A 21,016-nucleotide genomic window follows, 5' to 3' on the forward strand; every position below is an offset into this window, starting at 1 on the left:
GCAAAGAAACACATTATTGCCACCTCAAATTCCAGCAGTTTTTAAACCATAGCAAACAAACAGAGCAATGAGATTCTATACAGAGATCAGCTTTTGCCTTCCAAGGTAAATCATCTCCAGGTCTGGATTTCTGGAGACAGGGATACTCCACAAGGCTGGATTCACCACATTACCAGCATTTGTAGCATTTTTTTCTCTTTTTCCTAATTCCTAAGCAGCTGGTTTTAGATGCCCTGATTAATGAGAAGTCACTCCTTCCTTCTCCCTGTAACCAGGTTCCTACTACTATGGAAATGTTCTGCTGCTATGGGCCTGTGGTGCCCAATGGATATGGGGCATGTTATAACCCTCAGCCAGAGCATTTATTATTCTGCATCTCAAGCTTTAAGGAATGTAAGGAAACCTCCTCAGGCATGTTTGCAAAAGCTGTGGAAGAAAGTCTTCTAGCAATGAGAGATCTGTGCAACAAATGCAGTTCTACTACAGCAAAGCCACCTGCTAAACAAGATGCAGCCACCCAGCTGCAGAGTGACCACCGGCGCTAAGAGGCTGTGGGAATTATTCTCCTGAATCCACTCTAGGAAGAAACACCACATAGCTGCTCAAAGGCAAGATAATACTAGTAATATAATAGTGTAGAACCAAAGTGTCATTTGTTTCTCATTGTTGCCAACATTTACAACTCTGTGTACTAAATTACCATTTCTTGCTTATGAGTCAGTAAAAAAGATTTGGTCTCACTGACTGAAATGAAGGAGGAAGTCATAAAAGTATGTGTTGTACTAACCGTAATTAACTTGTGCTATTTTATCACCTAAGAAATTGAGTCAGCTATATGCATATGACATAAATTAAATACTAAGGAACAACAATTAATTAATATCCCCTGCAAGTAGTTCTAAAATATTCACATCTACTACTACAAGATTTGCATGTAAAGAAAAAAAGAAATTTCCCCTATTGGGAATTTTGAGAGTAAAACTGTAAATAATAGGCTGATGCCATTATATCCTGAACTTTTGCATGAAGAGTATTTAATACCACCAGTCTATTTACTATATAAGAAAAACTGATTATTTTTTAAAGAGTGGCCCCTGTGCATTTCCACAGAGTTTAGGAACATAACACATGTGTTTGCATGTTTACCCCAATTCAAAAATGCTGCAGAAATAATTTAGCTTTTATTCTGGTTTGCACTGGTCTCAAGCACAGTCCTGTTCTGAAAGCAGCATATAAGGAGACATGATCCATCACAGAGAACTGGGATAATTTTGTCCCTAATGAATAGACTTAATTATTTCTTTCTATCAGTGAGTAAAATCCAGCCTGACAGAGTGGCAAAGCACAAACCATAAGTACTATTCAATCCTACTTAAGACCTTTTCTGTTTGCATCGGAATTAATTTAGTCACTGTGACTGGCAGGAGAGTGAATGCAACCACACAAAATCAAAGAGCAATAATTAGAATGAACAGGTAAATTTGCAATATAAGGAAGTCTTCAGCTTAGAGCTATAAATACCAGTACTGGTACTCATATCAGCTTTGCATCATCCCACTTGGAGGGATTTATATTTTATATTTTTAAATAGCAGATGAAGGGTATCATATTCTGCAATATACAGTAAATTCAACCAGGAAAGTGGCAATATATAGTGTCTGGTAATTCCCATTTTATGTCAGTGTTATCCTGAGTTTTTCTAATTATCTTTTTCATTCCCTATAAAACCTTCCAGGGACTGATATTTCCAGTTACTTTCTTGTGAGGTCAAATATGCTGCCTTACTTTGAGGTGTTCAGTATCATTGTTAGAACACAACTTACTCACTCACTGAAGACAGTTCCGAACTCCCATGCTGCACAAGCTGGAACACACTCTGAGGCCTGGCCAGGGGTTGCTTCCTTGCCTGTGGAGAGTGATGTTCTCTCTTCCTCTGTAGACCAAACAATCACATGTTTAAGCACTCTGAAGCCTAAAAGCAGAATGGATTTATCACAATAACCTAGAGATGCAGATATGTTTCTGTTTAAGAACTCTAGATACAAATTCAGGAGATTCTATATGTCCATTATTATTTTACTGCCTCTTTGGAGGTGCATACATGCACTTAAGCAGTCTGCTGGATAAAGGATATCCCCAACCCCATAGGTGAAAGCCTGATAATCAATTAGAAGTAGCTATGTTGAAGTAAATCAACTGTGATGATTTGCAGACATTAAGAGCTCAGCTAATTTTTTTTAAGTTATTTTATTTCACTGAAATATATGTATGTTTTATTACTCTGTGAGCTGTAGTTCAAATCAAAGATGAAATCTGGTTTTAGATTAATAATTTAGATAAATAATATTGTAGCATAAAAGCTGCCCCAAAGTTATCATAGAATGGTTTAGGTTGGAAGATCATCTTGTTCTCACTTCCCTGCCATGGGCAGGGACACCTTCCACAAGACCAGGTTGCTCCAAGCCCCATCCAACCTGGCCTTGAAAACTTCCAGGGATGGGGCATCCACAACTTCTCTGGGCAACCTGCTCCAGTGCCTCACTGCTCTCACAGTCAAGAGCTTCTTCCTAACATCTAATCTAATTTAAAAGTACATAGATCTAAAGTACACTTTAAAAGTGCAAGATCTAAAAACGCATAAACAAAACCCAAGAAAACTGTTGCCAAGACCAAAAGTTTGCTCAAAGAATACATGATTCAAAATAAAGCTTTAAATTGTTCCTATACTATAATTACGAAAATTTCTTCAAAACATTCCCAGTAATTTTTCTTTATATCATTTCACTACAAAAGCATTCTGCATTTCTAACATAACTGTAGCACTACGTATCTTTTGTGGAATTATATGTTTAAAATTGTAGTCGTATTTTAAGTGTCTAAAAATACTGTGAATAGTTATTTGATAATTTTTTTTTAATTAAATATATGCTTTTATTTTGTAATCCTAGCTAGATAAGTACAGATAGTTATTTGCAAATATTACCTGTTTCTCATTTTATTTTTTTGTCTGGAATCTTAACAGTAGCTTAGACACTGTGCTTAACACAGCCACTGAGAACTCAGGAAGCATCTACACCCACACCTGATACTTTATACCAATTTATCATTAACAGCCCCTTAATTGTCTATAGCTGCTGTAACAAGTGTTTTGCATTCTCCAGCTCTGGAAGCTACTGGTGGTGGAAAATACTGACAATATATTTTTACTTGAGGACCAGTGATCATACTTCCTATTCATTTAGCTAACCATTCTGTACTTGTATCTTACTGATCTGGTTTTAGTGTTCAGCCTGAATATCTGAAAGGAGCAGCTTTGATGACCTCAGTCCCTGCAGAGAAGTCTTTTGTGTACATGGTCTACCTTTGCCACTACCTGTGCTAAAAGCACTATCTGCAAGGTACCTGACTTGGGGCAGGAAGCTTCAGGCCCAGTTCAGGTCTGTTTAAACTGGAGGCTTCTGGTTAAATTACAGATGGATAAAAATTCACAGGCATTACAAACTTCTCTGATGCAGGAGTTTTCCAAGGGACTGTACTGCTTCTCAGTTAACACAATTTCCTACACCTGTGTGGTGTGATTCCATGCTGTATCTATCAAGGATTTCAGAAATAAGTTTTCTTAAATTCTTATTTAAAAGTATTTGTGTTATGCAAATGAAGTTCCTTTATGAAGTTTAAAAATACACACCTTTATGCACTTATGGAAACCAAATATATTTCTAACATGTTTCTAACCACAATACTGTGGAATAGGTTGTTCAGTATAAAAAGAGAGAAAATTTTGATTGACAAACGAGGTGTAATTACATTCATGTAACAAGTGGCTATGATTTAATGAGCCTCTTGGTGAGACCCGGGCCAAACAACCCCCTGCAAGAGAACTTTCAGAAAGTAATTGTTTTGCACTTCCCATAGGTGTACGCCAATGTACACATAGTGCTGGGGTGCATAAATTAAAAAGCAAATTTTTTAATGAAATTCCATGTTCACAGTGATCAAAAGTAAAAGATATTCGATTTCAAAACAGGGGTGTTTCAAGGGTGTAAGAGCCCGACCTCGCTCCTTTGACAGGAGTGCTGCCAGAGCCCCTGTGCCACGGGTAATTTGGCAGGACATGGCTGTGACAACACAGCGTGAGTTGCAGAAGACAGAGAAATATTTTAGTGATACTTTTATTTTTATAAAAAAGTATATATTTATGACAAATGTAAATGTGTATTTATAGCACATGTTGTTCCTGTTATGTTTTGTCTCTACTGAAATACATTTATCTGTCTATATCGATATGTACGCCCTGAAGTGTACGCTGGTTAACGCGCATTCAGCTCGTTCACGGTCGGAGCTCCGCACCGCAAATAAAAGCTATCAGAGGAAAGACCTTGTTGCCTTTTTGTGCCTCAGCCCCGGCCCCTGGAAGCCTCAGGGTCGCCCCGCGGGGAGGGAGCGGGAGCCGGGACTGAACACCCGCAGCTCCCGTGCCCCGTCCCGCCCGGCGAGGCTCCGGGGGACTCCGCCCGGTCCAGGCCTGCCCTGCCCGGGGAGGAGGCGCGGGCTCCTGACGTGCGATCGTGCAGTATCACGGGTCAGGAGGGACTCAGAAGGATCAGCGGCTCCTGGCCCTGCACAGGACGTCCCCAGCCCTCCCAGCACTTTACAAATTACCTCCCAACAGCTTACAAATTACATGTGCCCGAGAGCGTTGTCCAAACGCTTCTTCAGCTGTCAGGCTGCTGCTATGAGCGCTGCTCTGGGGAGACTGTTCAGTGCCCATCCACCCTCTGGGTGAAGAACCTTTTCCTGAACCGAGTCTCGGCCTCCCCCGGGGCAGCTTCAGGCCGTTCCCTCGGGTCCCTGTGTCAGATTCCCCGGGGCCGCACCGTACCGGAGGCTCTCGGTGTTCCAAAGCTGGCAGGCTGGAAGGGGGCTCCAGCAGCTGTGCCACACGAGACAGGGGAAAGGGCTGCTCCTCAAACACGCCTCAGAAAGCACCAACACCTCCATCTTTTGTGTTTCTTAGAATCAGCTTGCATTACAGCGTGCATATATTTTCCAGTTACACAAACCTCATTAAAAACACAGACTGAAAGAAGCACATAAACCAATGATGGAAACATTTAAACCCAAATGTAGTTGTAAAGTGAAGTACTTTGGAGTAGTTACATTTGCTGCTCACAGCTCAGCTGTTATTTCCAGCAACCAGCACAAGGCAGGCGCAGCAGGTACCCCCAGGCTCGGGCGCCACGGTTTGGAGCAGAGCTGCTCCGATCCATCTCCCACACGGGCAGCTGAGGGACCGAGCCAGCTGTGAGGCTCGGGGCACCGCTGCAGGGCTTGGAACGGCTCCACGGCAGCTCTGACAGAAAAGCAGTGCCTGGGGCTTTACAGAGTTCGCAGGTGCTGCAGAACTTCACTAGCCATACCTAAAGTTGCAGCGATGGATAGCCCACAGAGAAGCATTGTAGCTATTTTTTTCTCATTCATCTCATTAAGGACTGGTGTAGTCTATTTCCTGTTTATGTGGGAATGAGCAACACTTTTCTTCTGCTCCAATGCTCTCCAGCTGTAATAATAACCATTTCTGCCTAGCAAAATTCATCTAAGGTTGCAACACAAATCAAATTGCATGCATGTGATCTTAAGTATTCCAAATTCCAGTTTTGTGAATTTAAAGGCTTTAGATAATATAGAAGCATCCCCCCCCAAAAAAGTATCAGACAAATCCCTATTTGCTTGACACTGAAAATTTACAAAAAGCATTAGTCAATAAGTGGGATACTAGCAACTCATTCAACTTTTTCTCACTGGGGTTGGTAGATCATTGCAATGTACCTGTCATGGCCCTAACCTGGGGAAACTAATCAGGTGGGCTTTTAGAGCCCACAGAATAGGGATGTCATCTCTCTCACCCATTTATAAGTGTGAATTAATTGTCTGAGTTTACCATCAAAGCTTCCTAGAAAGCAGTGAGAGCTGTCTGATGAGAATGGCAAAACAGCAGCAGAAGTTGAAAGCATGCTACTTTATGAGCACTCTTTCCTCAGCCACTTCTACTTTTTCAGTAAGCTGAATTTAAATACTGCAAACAGCCCTCACAGGTGGATGCAGTTAGGTTAAATGTTTGAGAAATGCTGACCCTTGCAAGTCATACAGCTAGAGTGGGCTAGGACAGAGAAAATACCTCCACCTGCCAGAATAACTGAGATGTCAGTACAGCCTTAACACAGCTGATAGAAACCTGGAAAGGTGAGACCCTGAATGTTTGACTCTGCAGGAATTTGCTTCTGCCTTGTAAAACAACTCAATAGAAAGTGATGAATTAAAACAAATTCAAATCTGGGGAGTGCTCAGGCAAGTACTTGCATTTCTGTGTTCTTATTTCCCTAGTTCTGATTAATTTAACATTATACAATGCACCATAATAAATCTGAAAAGCACCTAATTCAACTAAAAAAAATGTGGATCAAGAGATTATTTTGTCCATTTTGATTTGATTCTCAGCTTCACAAAAATCTCAAGTGTTTAATATCCTGAGGGATTACTCTTTCAGTAGAAGAAAGATGAATTATGAGTCACTGAACAACTGGGTTATCAAGGTTGTTCACTTAATGTTCCAGCTGTTCTATAACACCATCTTAATGCTAACTGAAGAATTCTTTTGAATTTAGTCTTATTCTGTGGTACTTACAAATAAATGCATTTTGTTTCTTACAGCTGCTCTGCCAGTAAATAGCAAATACGAGTACAAAATTAATTTCTTGCCTTTTACCCCTAGACCTAGAAATGACAGAGGCTAGAGGCTTCATTCAAAGGAGATCCATTAATGTAATAATAGTGAAGATGGAGATTAAAGCTGATAGGCTTTGTGGGGAGTTTTGTACAGCACTTAACTACATTAACACTGGGTTTTTCTCATCCTCATAAGTGCTAGAACTTAGATACACTCAAAATTTACTGAGAACCAAGCAAATACAGTACTGACCACTGCTTCTTTGCCTTTTTCCAGCTGGCCTGGAGGCAGAGGGACGTCACCTTATTCTGGAAGTGGTAACAAACTGGAATGCTGTAGACCTGGTGGTTGACAGGGATATTGTATTTCATTGCAACATTTATGACCTGGGTTTTGGTAACACCTGAATTTTATTATTTGCAGTTTTTTGAAAAGCACCTGCATTTTGAAATGAGCACTTCCTAAGGCATAAACAGTCCAGGTTCTACCAACATTTACACTTTTAAGCTCTGTACTGCTTTATATTCAAGGCAGTTTGAAAGGCACAGTCAGGAACAGAGAATGGCTTGGGAGTTAAGGCCATGCTTGGGAGAGCACTGTCTGGGGCCATCCCACATGCACCAGCCAACAGCCACAAGAAAACCTGCTAGGTTTTGGTCCACAGAGGTATTAGGGCTTCCCTCTGCTTTCAAAATAGGAATTTTTATTTTTTGTTTGAGCTAAATCCATCTCAGATTACTGAATTAACTACAGCAGAATCAAACTGGGTCCAAGTACTGTGAGGGAGAGCACGAAGGGCTATATGTGTTGGGGTAAGAAGCAGAAATGTAAAAGGTAAAAAATATATGCAAGTAAATGTATTTAAGTTGTAGTTTTCTCCTTTAGGAGGTGATGGCAAGTTAGATCCACTTTGTGAAGAAGCCAGAAAAGCAGTGTTAAATGCTTAACAATTTACAGGGACACTTCCCCTTTAATCTTGGGTTTCGATCGGGCAGTTTACTTGCATCACAAAGATTGGTTCTTTATAGTGCTAGGTCTCTTAATGAAGGGGATAATTTTGTTACACCCTCATGTCAACCAAATAAGAATAAAACATCTTTTCCAGAAACAGCTGTATGTTACTACCCTGAATATTGCAAATTGGGGTAGAACTGATTTGTATGGCATTTTAATAATTTGACTTAAATTAAAAGAAAACTGAAACTCTGGACATCTTTAATTCTTTCAACTTTATAAAGTTTCTTATGTCAAAGATACTTTCAAAGTCATTAATAGCTGATAATACATCTTTTTACAGTTATACTGGTTGACAGTTCAGTTCTTCTCTTGGCCACAAATATCTCAGAGAACATTTGTGCATCACTTGGGAGCCCAAAAGGAGAGAGAAAGAAGTTGGCATAGCCATGAGGACAGGATTAAAACTGACTTGGTATTATCACAGCTGATATTCCATGTACCTCAGAAGTAACTAGAGTATGAAGCTTCTCTTTTGTTCCTTATTTGTCAACAAACAATTTTATTTCAAAAACAATTTACATTTAGGTAAGTTCAGCAGTGTGAAAATAATAATATGCCAGAATGCTGGTGCCCTGAGCAATATCCAGTTTGGCCCATGATTAGTTATGAAAGAAGGAAGTGGTCAATCTTTGCATCCTAACAAAGGGGGTTGAGCCAAGAAACACAAGGATTTGCTGAGCCCAGGAAGAGCAGGCAGCAAAGCTGCAGTTTCCAGCAGCACTGCAGGAAAGCAGGCTGCCCAGCACAAAACCAAAACCCAAAGAAAACCTGTCATTCAGTATCTTCTACCAGCTGAAATCTGTGACACTGATCCAACACTGCAGTGTGTCAAAATAACACCATCACTATGTCCAGATTCAGTCCCCTTCCCTCCAGGTGACAGAGACACTAAACCAATATTCTTTGATAAGAAAAACAATACTCATAGTTAAAGCTGAGCAAAGCGGGAATTGTATTGTTCCTTTAGAAGACTGAAACATTTTTGCTTTCTACCACTCTGATAGAACAAGATTAGAAAGTGGGAACATCCAGACTGAGCTGGATTGAGAAGATCAATACAATGAAGCTTGGCACAGCTGGCCAGGGGTACTTTTTGCAGGAAGCATTCACACAGCAAACTGGGTTTGCAGCACCTGCCCTGGACAGAGGGAGTTTGTTCACACCTTGCTGTCACTCTGAGCCTCCCTCTGCCACTATTGAGCAGATTGTCCTGCCCATAAAGCAGCTCCAGTGCAGCTCCCAGCAGAGGCAGGGCTTTCTCAAACACACCTACCACATTCATCACTGGGACACCAACAAATGGGCTTCTGCTCTGGCAGTAAATTGTTTCTTGGCCTCTTAGATAAATGCAAATTAATTAGACTAAAATAGTTTAAATAATGCTACTTCTGGGCAGGATTTACTCCCAAAAATAGCAGAATAAACTCCCCAGATCTCTTAAGCATGGAAAGCTGTGAACATCACTGGAAACACAGCAAGCAGATGAGCTCACTACTGTGACTAGTCTTGGGGTAGATTTTTGGTTTGTTATTTCATTTGTTGGGTGGGTTAATTTTGCTGTATTTGGTGCCCTCTTTAACATCACTCTGAGGACATTTCTGACATACCTCCAAGTCAGAATAATAGCAGTTTTGTAGGGAGATATTAGACCTTAATAAATCAACATGTTTAACTGGAGTAAATACAAACAAGCTTTGAGGAACACAAAGCTGCAGGTTTGAAACAGCAAGCTTTCAAGACAAGCATGGGTTGAGAACAGCTGCTCTGACTTTGCTTTAGAGTAATATTATGACCAAGTTGTAAGAGTGAGGCAAAAAATCAGCTGCACCTAAAAGAGATCTCATAGCTCCACATAGAGATCTCAGGCCCCCTTACTGTGTTTTTGTTACAGAAGGAAGAAATAAACACAAATTTGCAGTAGCCCTTTCAGTCTGGTACCTGCCCCCAAGCACTACCTGCAGTTAGTTGCCACAGTACTAACTGTGCTGGATATTGAAAGGCACAACAGCAGCCCCGTGGACAAAGGCGTGTAATTTTTTTATAATGAAATATCCACTTTTTTCCCCTCACTTTTTTCCTCATTTATAAGGGGATTATCTACCCTGTGGATAATCATGGCCATTCAAAACTGAATTTAGCCTCCAAGTCTTCCCAACAGCAACTTCTAGCCAGACTATTGTGACAAAGTCAAATCAGGAAGAAAGCAGCCGCAGCAAATTATTCCAGTAGTAACACCAACTAAATTGCTGTGCAGCTTTTATGGTTTGACTAATTGTCTCGTTAAGGCCCATTTCTGATCACTGAAATGGATCTCAAGTATTATTAATCACTGAAAAAACGGTACCACTAAGAGCCTCTCTCCCTCCTATCCCTGGCACTCTTTGCAATGGAAAAGGCTGACAGGCTCCTGTTGATTGGAGCCCCACTGCTGCACAGTTGGCAGTCAAACAGTACTAATGGCACAATAACCCAATAGAACTAAAATAGTTATGCCTTTCACAGTAACAATCTCTTATAACGTGATTAAGCTCCATCATGCACATTTCCTTGTGTTTTGCAAATGGCTCAAAAAAATCTGACAGTTTTTCCAGTAACTTCTTCAAAAGGAGAGGAAAAATATATATAAAATTCATTAGCTATCGTGAAACAAATTTTAAAAACTCGATGCATTTTAGAATAATATGAAAACAACTGCAGCAAGCACGGGCTGTGGCACCCAGTCCACTCCCCCTTGCAGAACACACCTCCAAAGACTGGCTTTGGCTCAGTTATCTGCAGGCACTTCAGTGAACCTTAGTTTAGGGGCTGGCTTGCCCTGGGCTAGCTCTGTAACTGATGGAGAGAGACACCTCCACAAAGCAGCTCAGATCTCTGGGTACAGACTGTAGCATCTCTGGGCTCCTAATCTAGGTACTTCAGGGGTGTTTGGCTTGAAGCAATATTAGGAAAGATGAAGCTTCTTCCTCATATAAGGAGCCCACTAATGGGCTCTCTTCATTCTCAGCAAACAGGAGGACTTTGCTCTTGGCCATCACTCCCAGTGGCTGCACAAGCCATACACTGCAACAGGACAGTTCCCCTTTCCAGGGGAGGCCTTTAGCTGTTTATCCCATGCATTATCATATTAAAGACAGCAGACAATTTCCAAGCAGCTAACTTTCAGAAGCCTAATGCAGAAATGGCACAGTTATTGCTGCAAGATATACAGACTTTCATGGTTACCAGTTTGATCAAGGAGAAGAAAAGACCTGCAAAGGTCTGGGAGCTCCTCTGTAGAGATGGAAGTGGTACATGGGAAGGAAATTGCAAAGGTAATCAGTATAGGCTCCTTCAAGTGAGAGACAAGATGCATCACTAATTTAAAATTTATTTGGAATGCAGCCATTGCTTGCTACAGCTCTCAGTTTTAATCAGTTTTGCAAGGCAGTTTTAGGCAAAGACAGGGTTGTTCTGCACCAACACACAGGCACTTTTCAGGCACATCAATATTTGCTCACATATAGGTGTATATGCAAATGTGCCCAGGAATGACCCACCAAGGCTGTATGAAGTACAGAAACAACACAAACAAGCGGGCTTTGTTGTAGGCTTTGGAATTAGTTCTGGGGAACAGAACCTGGCTACAGAGATCTCCTTCCCTTTGAGCTTTGTTACAGAGACAGGTACCACAGAGTTGAAATCTGCATAAATCTGTTGAGCTCCTGAGCTGTGCAATATTATTCTCACTATGACAAATATTATTTTACTGATGACTCTAATAAGGGACCTCAGGGTTGTGGTAAATGAAAATGAAATAAAAATGGAAGTAACAAAAATAATCACACTTCATGTATTCCCTAATTTTTAAATGTACATAAATATCAGAACAGTAATGCTGAAAAGAAAGAAAAATATTCTACTTTTTTTTCCTGGCTGTCCCTTCAGAAGCTATTTATGAGCAGTCATAAACTGACATGCACACTCAGATATATTTTCCTGAAGCCTGTAGAGTTTTGTCTAAGCAAAAGCTTCAGAATATGTGTGTGTAAATAAATTACAGCCTGTCTGGTTTATAATGAGAAGGGTGTATTGTGGTATAAATACTGCAGAGCACATTAAATAAACATGGTCACATATGACCAGGTATCTATTAAATGAGCACATCACAGGAGAAGTTAATTATCTGAGAGTGTAACTAGGAACCGTTTAGAATCACTGGAGATTAAGTTGCTTTATTTGTGTTTATCTTTCCTTCTGAATAGGCAGTAGGTCGTTGCAATGAAGAGTCCCTGAGCAACACAGAGCTTCAGCTCTTCATCAACTCTAAGATGACAGTGTTGTCAACACCAGTTTGGAGTCAGGATAAGCCAAAAATTTTATTCAATGTAATTTTGTGCAAAATGAGTTGGCACAAACCAGTATTTTAAGATGTGAAAGTGCAAAATATTTACAGATACCTTATGGTGTTCAGAGTAAAGAGGAAAACTTTAAAGCTAAGTATTTATTTGTCTCACATACTGCAGCCTAAAAAAGTATATAAAGACTTCTTCAAAACAGATTTGTAGTGTCAGAGACAAGCATCCTGAGAGTAACATACAACTTTACCCTAGTAATAAGATTTTTTGAGACTTCACAAGTTATTGTGTTTCAGTCCACATGCAAAAACATCAGTGTTGATCGAATTTGATTTTGCTTGGGTTGTGAAACTCCCAAAGAAAGCTGTCCACTGTTCATCCTATACAAAATAACCAATATTGCAAACATGGACTAATTAAGGATATGTTTGGGCAAACTGCTGTAGCACAAAGAACAACTGATGAAGGAGGATTTAATCACATACAATTATTGAAAGCAAGATGAAGCCAATCCCCTTAAATTACTTAAGTACTGCTTAAACCCTGTAATAAACATATAGTAATAAATATTTCATCTTTAACAAGCCTACTGGGAGCAGTTTGTTAAACATTTATTTCCAGTCATGGGAAATTATGTAGCGTCATTTTGTCACATTCTATATCAGACAATTTTATTTTATCCTCTTTATTTTACCCCCAGCAGTGGGTATGCTAATTTGGGGAAATATGATCATTCTTCTAATGTATTGAAACATACTCTTCCTTCATATGTCTTTTGGCTTTTACTAATTAACTTTACCCTTGCAAAGTCTTGGCCAGCAGACAGTGGCTGCTCACATCTACTTCCCAGCCTCTCCTGTGGAACTGACTCACTCCAGATAGGGGAGCTTTAGTGGGAACCCCAGCAAACCCACCCAGGGCATCACTGCAGAAGTGACCTCACAAGCCTGGGCAGGGTCACTTTGGGCCAGAGAGAAGAACCAGGTCTGCTCTATGGCACAGCCAAGCCCCAGACACAGGGTGGCAGGGGTGGGTTTTCAGGCAGCTTCTAGCACTGAGCTGCACTTTTCCTTCAGCTTGGGCAGCCCCACAGGTGCACGGGGCATTCTGTGAGAGCACCAAACATCACTGCCCTTCAACCAAGTCTGCATGCAGACAGCTGTTACTCCACTGCAGGTGGAATTCCAATGAAATGCAGCCACTTAAACCAGTACTAAAACAAACTCATTATAGGGATAATCTACTACTCACCCAAGGAACATACTCGAGAGCTAAGCTGAGCTCTCACACAGACCCCTCCTCTTGTGGCAGGCTGAATGCACCCAGTGTGAAATTGTCCTGAAGTGGAGGAGAATTTCACACTGGCTGGGTATGACATGGGCAGAAAGGGTCTATGTGCTCTTTCTGTAAGAGTATCAGTGAATTTATGGGCTATTGACCAGGAAGTAAAGACTTCTGAAATGATAATTCAGGGTTTCTTTAGTGATGACTACAACTGTTTTCCCCGCTAAACAAATTAGATTTCCATTTGCCATTAATGACTGAATCACTTAAGTGTCACAAAGGAACTGCCTGGTGCACTTATTAATAATTGAAAACATTGAGGAAATCCGTGAAACATTTTCAATCAAAGCTAATAATTCTCTAAAATATTATTTTTCCTGAATAATTACTCCTTTTGTTCTTTTATTCCTTTTGGATAATAGGCAACATTTTAAATAAAGGCATTAAAAAAAACCTGAAGTAACTGTTAAGAGGTATCTAAAACCAGAAGTGGTTTCAATGTTAAAAAGCACAAATTAGAAAAGAAAAAATATTAATCTGTTTCCTTCCAGCAAGTATGCTGAATTTCTATTTTAGACTGCATGCTGTTCCTTGATATCTTACACCAATGATTAGGAAAATGTACTCATTTAATCTCTGTCCTCATTCTGTATAAACATGAAGAAAACTTACAATTGTCTTTTTAATCAGTAGAGTCTATGAAATCAAGAGTTCTATTGCTACACAATTGGACTTTGCAGAACTAGTCAAGAGTCAAAAGGAGCAAAGACAAAAAAACACCACAAAATTTTTTTATCAGACCTAATAGGAATCTTGAATGCCATATGTAGTTACTCTACTCAGTAACCTTTACTATTCAGGAACAAGGGCAGAAAGATATAAGCAAAATTACCCAGATCTGCAAGGGTTTTTTTGGTGTCTAAAATGATCATCAGCACAGAAAGGTTGTGTGACAGGTACTGAAAAAATCTCCAAGGCCTGCAAGTTTGTCCACAGGACATGGAAGGAGGGAGAAGTAGAGGTTCAGTGTCTGTCCATCCCAGCAGGTCTCACCTGGGGATGATGGCTGCAGCCTGGAAAAATCCAGATTATTCTCTATTTCTCCCCAGGAAAGGAGAATTAATTTTTTTAAGTGTTCGGGGTTTTTTTGCAAAAAGAACAAAATGCATTTCTTTTCCACTGACAGGTCCCTTTGCTTTTCCCAAGCCAGCCTCACTGCACTCACACTGCAAGTGGCAGCATTTTACAGCCCGAGCAGCTTTCCCCACCGGCTCCCCTCAGAGCCCCACAGCCGCGCTGTGGGCTTTACTCCAGGCCTGACGGCACTCAGCAGCTCTGACAATAATTCAGTGTTCCCTTCACCCCAGGGCCAGGACAGCACGTCCCCACCCAGTTCCCAGTCTCTTACCTGCCCTTACAAAGTGCAATATCTTTGAGCCTGAGGCCACTTTTCCCTCCTGAGACTTTCCCAGCAGCCATCCTCATCCTTGTTCCCCTCACCTTGACTCCGTAACTCCTTCTTACTGCGGACATGGCGGCAGCGCCACACAGGCCCCTCACAGGGCCCACACAGGGCACAGCCCTCAAGTCTGGGAAAACAAGGCAAAATACTTGAGGTCTTGAGGGCAGGACAGCAAATTACAGAGAGAGGGGCCAGCTGCAACCACAACCTGGGCTTTAAGCCCCACAGCACACAGGCCAGTCCCATCGGCCATAATTAACTATCCCCACCTGCCCTGGGCTTCTCGTTAGCCTGGCGGGGCCCTGGTGCCCCTCAGCACATCCCAGGGCCCCGCACCAGCCCGAGGAGCTGCCTGGAAAATCAACACATTCTGAATTCACTGAACCTCTATAAGAGACAACAGTGGGCTCTTTTCTTTCATCTTTGATCAGACTTGTTAACCTTACAAATCTATTCTATCTGCTTTTACAGATTTATGTGAGTATTGAGCGAGCCTCTGGTTCATGTTTTAAACAATGTTCAACGTCATCTATGCCAACAGCAATTAAAAGAAGAGATATATATACACACACACATATATATATTCATACACACACACACATATATACAATATTTGCATGTGTGAAAGCATAGGGTAGAGGTTCTCAAGCTTTCATTTTGTTGTTATTCTTAGTGGCAGTGGGTATTCCCAGCTCTGTATCAGAGGCAGCACATCTGCTGGTTGTGCACCCAGGTAAGAGCTACCCAGGGCTCTTGGAACAGCAGCCAGAGAGTCTAACCAGGGATACTTGAAACAAAACAAAGAAAAGAAACAGACAACACCCCCCAAGGCACACACTTTCATCTACTCAGTTCAAACAAGGCACACACATTCCTGGCTCTTGTCTAGTCCCATACATTAATTTTTACCTCTTGGAACAAACAGAATGGTTTCTCTTCTGGAGAACAGGCTCCTCCTCTGCTCTAGCACAGACTCTGTACTATGGACAGAGCAAAGGTTTCCATCAAGTACACTCCTGCTGTCTGTCAGAAATGAAGAACAGTGACAGAAGCGGATTATCTAAGCAAGTCTTGCTGCTGTGGCCATGCACAGCATGGTGTGTCCCCAAGTAGATGAAGTCAACTCTCACATTTACTATTTCTTCCAAATTGCAAAGTTGTCATTTGAATTTCAGTGCCAACTTTTTTCACAAGAGGTCTATATAATACTTCAGTACTTGTCAAACATTGTACAAAGATGAATCTTTTAATCATATACCGTCTCAAAGCTGAAGACACAACATGTTTAATAATTAGAGATGTTAATTCCAGTCTAGTTTCAGTATTTTAAAAACTCTCCTTGAAATAAAAATGCTTTAATGTGCTATTTCAAAAAAATATCAGATAAGAAACCAAATATTCTAATATAACCTCAATGTTATTGTCAATTTTGACTCAACGGTTTTGAATAATTATCTTTTGCTAGTCCAAATGCTGTCTACCTCACCGCTTCCATGTTTAAATAAGCCAACACTGAGGAAACAAATAGAAAACAGACAAATGAGCTGTCCTAACACTTTTACAAATAGGATGTTAATGTCCCCACTCAAAGGAGAAATTGTCAAAAAGAACAGCCATAACAGAGAATTTTCTTCTTATGTACTTTTATTTTATTGAGTTTTTTTGCATCTTTGATGGAATTTTTATGCAAGTATTATGCCACAATCTATAATACACAATGAGAGTGAAAATCTGTCATTTACCATTTATATTTCTATGTTAATTTTGTTTTCTACCTCTGCATATACTGTGGCAAAAGTGCATTTATCATATTTCATGCAGCGCTGACTGCCTTATGCAAACTGAGAATACAATAAACAGAGCCAGAAATATTTAGCTGCACTCAATTCTTGCTACAAGAAACAAGCATTCATAAAAGCATTAAAATACTTTGGGTGATGGTTACTGTCTATCAGCTTAATGTTTTGAGCTATAGAAAAGGATAGGAAACAACATTTGTGGCTGTCAGCTGCAGTACTTTCCAAGTTCATTAGGTTTTCAAAGACTGAATTAGCTTAAATGCTTCAGTGAGAGAAAAAGCCCAGGGCAACGAGCCTGATTTAAAAGGATGCTACAGAGTTTCACAAACATTAGACTAAGTTCAGTTCTGGATTCCATGGTAAGTACCTTACCACATCAATTCTTTGCTCTGACAGAAGGACTGTTTCTTCACCGTCATGGTGTATCCAAGCCAAATAAAAGGACAATACAAGGCACACAGGCCTTTTTGGAAACATGCTTGGGCATGTAGTACTTGATCATAGCTTTAGGTTTTAATTACAGCTTTTTATATTGAGACAAGAAGCTTTCCAGCATCACCCGACTCTTTGAATCAGACATAAAGTGCCATGCTTTGTTATGTCACAGTCCATACAGCAGCAGCAGGGCAAAGTACTCACAGAGCAACAGCATGTCCAAGGAGCATGCTCAGGACAGGGAGGTGGAGATGGAGTGAAGCCTCATCTCTGTGTTTTCCAGTCACTTGTCATGCTGTCTCCAGGCAGCTGCAGGGGAATCCAGTCTGACCCTCAGGGCACGGATGGGGCACAGGGCCTTTGTGCAGCTGCTTCCAGCTCCCTGCCCCAGCACAGGCGTGGCCATCCTCTGCACCCCAACACTGCTCAGCTCACCACTCCCTCTGCCAGCCAGTACAAAGAGGGCAGAAAGCCTCCTGGCCACTACAAGGGTTAGTGCTGCAGAAACCTGCACTCACAAAGTCCACTCAGAGCCAAGTTCTCCTGGGCCAGAGGGAACAGGACTTCTGACAATACTAGTTCTTACATCAAGAGGGAGAGAGGTGCTGGGCTCCCCTGCCTTCTAGCACTATGGAGGAAGCACAAGCAATGGTTCTCAGACCACCCTGCCATGCAGTGCCTCCCCAGAAGCCAAGCACTAGTTCCCAGCAAGAGAAACAGCCTCTGCTGCTCTCTCCTGTCCAGCACTTGCTGTACATCAGCCCCCTGACACAGAGCAGCTTGAGGAGGTTCACTTTTATGCCCATACTCAAAGTACATGGCAGTTGGGATTCTAACTGACAGATAAACATAAGGGACCAAAAAAATCAATCACTACTTGCACAAAACCACAGCATGTGCCTTTGGTAAATCTGCAGCTGTTGCTTGCCCACCTTCCTCTAAAAAAAAAAGGGTGAGTAAATCAGGAATAGCCATTTCAGAGCTGAATTAGTATCAGCAAGGAGGTGTGAGGTAGGGAATAGCACTGGACAAAGCAGAAAACCAACTGCTTGTTGCAAAAACAGAAATTTCTCATTCAAACACCGTCTTGTAATGGTCAAGGAAAAGCATATCTTAGTATTATGGTGAGGGAAAGACTTTTCATCCAAAACAAGGATGTTTACAGGACCCCACAGTTCCCTAATACCACACAGCATCAAAGCAGGCAGCCCAGGGAGCAGGAGCACCTCTTACTTTTGAAGTCATTTGATGCTGAACTCTCCTGGTGATCACTCACTGCTCTGTCAACTGTGGTCTCATGTACACTTCTTCCTTCAAGCATCCTCAAACAACCTTTTCTTGGTCACTTTTACTTCTGCCCTTCTTGACCTCATATCTAAGTGGTTTATGCTACTTTCTGTTATCCCCAGTTGAACAACTTTGTAATGTGACTTCCTGTTTCCAGCCTCCTCCTTACACCTCCAGGTTACCTCACCATTTCCTTCTAACAAATACAGCTGGTACATTTCTCTACCAAAGTCATCTACCAACTCTGCTTTTCAGTTTCATTACTCTTCTCTGATATATAGACAGAAATAAGTAATTTCTTTTCCTTGTGGTAATGATTCTTGTGTGCATAACTATGGTGCTGTCCATGCCTGCTCTACTTACAGTAATTAGACAGTGCCCATAGACTGAGAGATGAGCCTCACCAAGCACACATTGCATTCTGGGATAGGAGAAGCTTCTTGTGTCAAAGAGGTCCCAATTTAAAGAAACAAGTGACAAAAATGGTGGAAGGTAGGCTGGGATTTTTTTCCTTATAAACTGGAAAGCAAGGTACAGAGGAATGAAGTCAGATGCAGGATCCTTTTATTTGGTAAAGCAAAAAATACATATTTTCCAGTATTCTCCCCACTTTGCTTTTGGATGCAGTGCTTTGAGAGACTACCAGTCAGAGACAGGTCAGGACCCTGCAGTTAGAATGTCTTTCCCTCAAAGGCCTCCAGGTTGAAAGCTGTATCCAAGAACCTTCTGAGTGACACCAGATGTGTGTTCTTGTTGCCTGTGGCAGCTGCAGCAGCAGGCTCTCGGCCAACATACCTTCATGACAAAAAGAATTGGGTGGACAGTGAGGTGAGAAGAGACACTATTTTGACAATAACAAGCATGAGAGCATGCTATTTAATGCATTCAAGTCAGCTTGGCAGGTTTGGATATTTAGTCATCAATCTTTCTTAAATAAAAATCAATCTAAATTGTACCAAGTTATACCTTCTGGTCAGCTTCCCTCTCTTTCCTCCCACCATTGTTAAGCTGTCTTCTCCCCATCCCTCCCAGGGCAGCCAGATACACTGTCTCATAACTAGGTAACTTGCTTTTAGCAATGAAGAGTCACATTCCTTTGACAGCTGCATGGGCAGATCTGAGAGTCAATCATCTAAAATAAATGCAAAAGTGCCTGAACTGAGCTCTTACAACAGCTGTTTCCTGCAGAAACCTAATATCTGGAATGAAATTCTTAAAATGACAGAATCTTAGACAAAAGAGAGCTAAGTGCTGGGCTAAGTAGCAATAAATACAGACCTAGTTACTGATCTTCTTTTAGATCTACAAGGAGGAGCAATATGTGCATCTTATATTTGAGAAATAATACTCTAGATTTTTCCCTCCTTCACCCAAGAACCCAGAGTCAGAGGTTTTGATTTGTGAAGAACCTGACTTACCCATAAATACCTGAAAACAATCCTAACCAAATTTAAAAGCAAACACATCAGCCCAGGAGACAGAGCAGTTGTTTAAAGTCTCATACCAGATGGGTCGAGTGCGGTTCACAATAGTGCGGAAACGAGGTCTGACATAATCGTAATAGCCACTGTTTTTGTGCTCCTCCTGACACCAGACCAGATCAGCAGCTGGATACTTATCAAGCTCTTCTTTCAGCAAGTCAAAGGGGAATGGTGAGATCTGGAAAAGGAGGGTAATAACTGTCAAGGCTTTCTCTTATGTGGTATTAGCCCATGGTGAGTCATTACTTTTCCATGGAGAGTGACTCATGTTTCTCTAATTGATTTAATGCTCAGAAATGAGTACACAAGTATTTTATAGTTCTGCTAGTATGAACAGAAGTAGATTGTAGTCCAGACCACCTGCACTCCTATGCCTTCTTTAGTGAAGTAGCTGTAGCATGTCCTTAATCAATGAATGATAACATAGCTTCAAAGTGCACTATTCACAACATTTAATGCTAGCAGACTGCATATACAAATTTAAGGTGCTATCATATTGTTATCTTAACTCTTCCAGAACAACATAACAAAGTGATCAAGTTTTCTGGTTCTCATTGTCCAGTATGCAATCGATGTGTTCTTTCTCCACAAGGCCACAAAGGATTAGAATATGTGAGATGCTAAGTGCTAGAAAAATGCTATCACCATCTATTCTAGGAGAGAGCACAGGAACTCCCATGACCCTGTCTTCTGAGATCAGGGAGCTCACCTGTTCAAGTCTGGTTATAGCTACTTGTTTCTCCAGGTCTTGGTTCTTTCTCTCTTTCACAAGGTCATAGTAGACTTTTCCTGTGCAGAGAATCACGCGCTTGACCTCATGTGGTGCCTGAGCTGCTGGCCCATTCTCAGGAATCACACGTTGGAAAGTGGTACCTAGTTGGAGCACAAATTAGAAAAAGTGCCCTCAGTGGACCTGACATTTCAATAAAGCAGCCCAGGAAACAGCCCCTTGAGTCCTTTACTGAGCCAGCAGCAGGTTGCAGTGGTTGAAGGGTTCTCCTGCCTCTCCGGTCCTACCTTTCACACTGGTAACTTGGCTAAAGTCACTTTCAGCAGTTCTGTTTCAAGAAGTTAGAAGATTTCCAATAATCCAGTCTTTCACTACACTTAATAGACAGAATCATATCAGTAGTAGACTGTGTTTCAGCTTTGTGCTGTATATTACATCTTTACTTTTAAATTGATTGGGC

The 21,016-nt window shown here is 41.2% G+C and overlaps 2 protein-coding genes across 4 annotated transcripts in view; one reads left to right on the forward strand and one right to left on the reverse strand.

The window, feature by feature from the left end:
• CHAT (choline O-acetyltransferase) overlaps nucleotides 1-4,375 on the forward strand; it is a 38,342-nt gene extending 33,967 nt beyond the window's left edge. Inside the window, exon 15 of the mRNA XM_066555047.1 lies at nucleotides 276-4,375. Coding sequence (XP_066411144.1) covers nucleotides 276-545 — 270 coding nt within the window. The 3' untranslated portion in view covers nucleotides 546-4,375. The remainder of the gene's footprint in view (nucleotides 1-275) is intronic.
• Nucleotides 4,376-16,450: 12,075 nt separating this feature from the next.
• Nucleotides 16,451-21,016, reverse strand: part of OGDHL (oxoglutarate dehydrogenase L) — a 50,484-nt gene continuing 45,918 nt past the window's right edge. For all 3 annotated transcript variants that reach the window (XM_066554219.1, XM_066554220.1, XM_066554221.1), the window contains exons 21-23: nucleotides 20,536-20,699; nucleotides 19,850-20,004; nucleotides 16,451-19,140 (exon numbers count right to left, since the gene is read on the reverse strand). In XM_066554219.1, the coding sequence (XP_066410316.1) occupies nucleotides 19,017-19,140; nucleotides 19,850-20,004; nucleotides 20,536-20,699 (443 nt within the window). In that variant the 3' untranslated portion in view covers nucleotides 16,451-19,016. The remainder of the gene's footprint in view (nucleotides 19,141-19,849; nucleotides 20,005-20,535; nucleotides 20,700-21,016) is intronic.

This window comes from Molothrus aeneus, chromosome 8, assembly GCF_037042795.1.
Source record: "Molothrus aeneus isolate 106 chromosome 8, BPBGC_Maene_1.0, whole genome shotgun sequence".
Lineage (NCBI taxonomy): Eukaryota > Metazoa > Chordata > Aves > Passeriformes > Icteridae > Molothrus > Molothrus aeneus.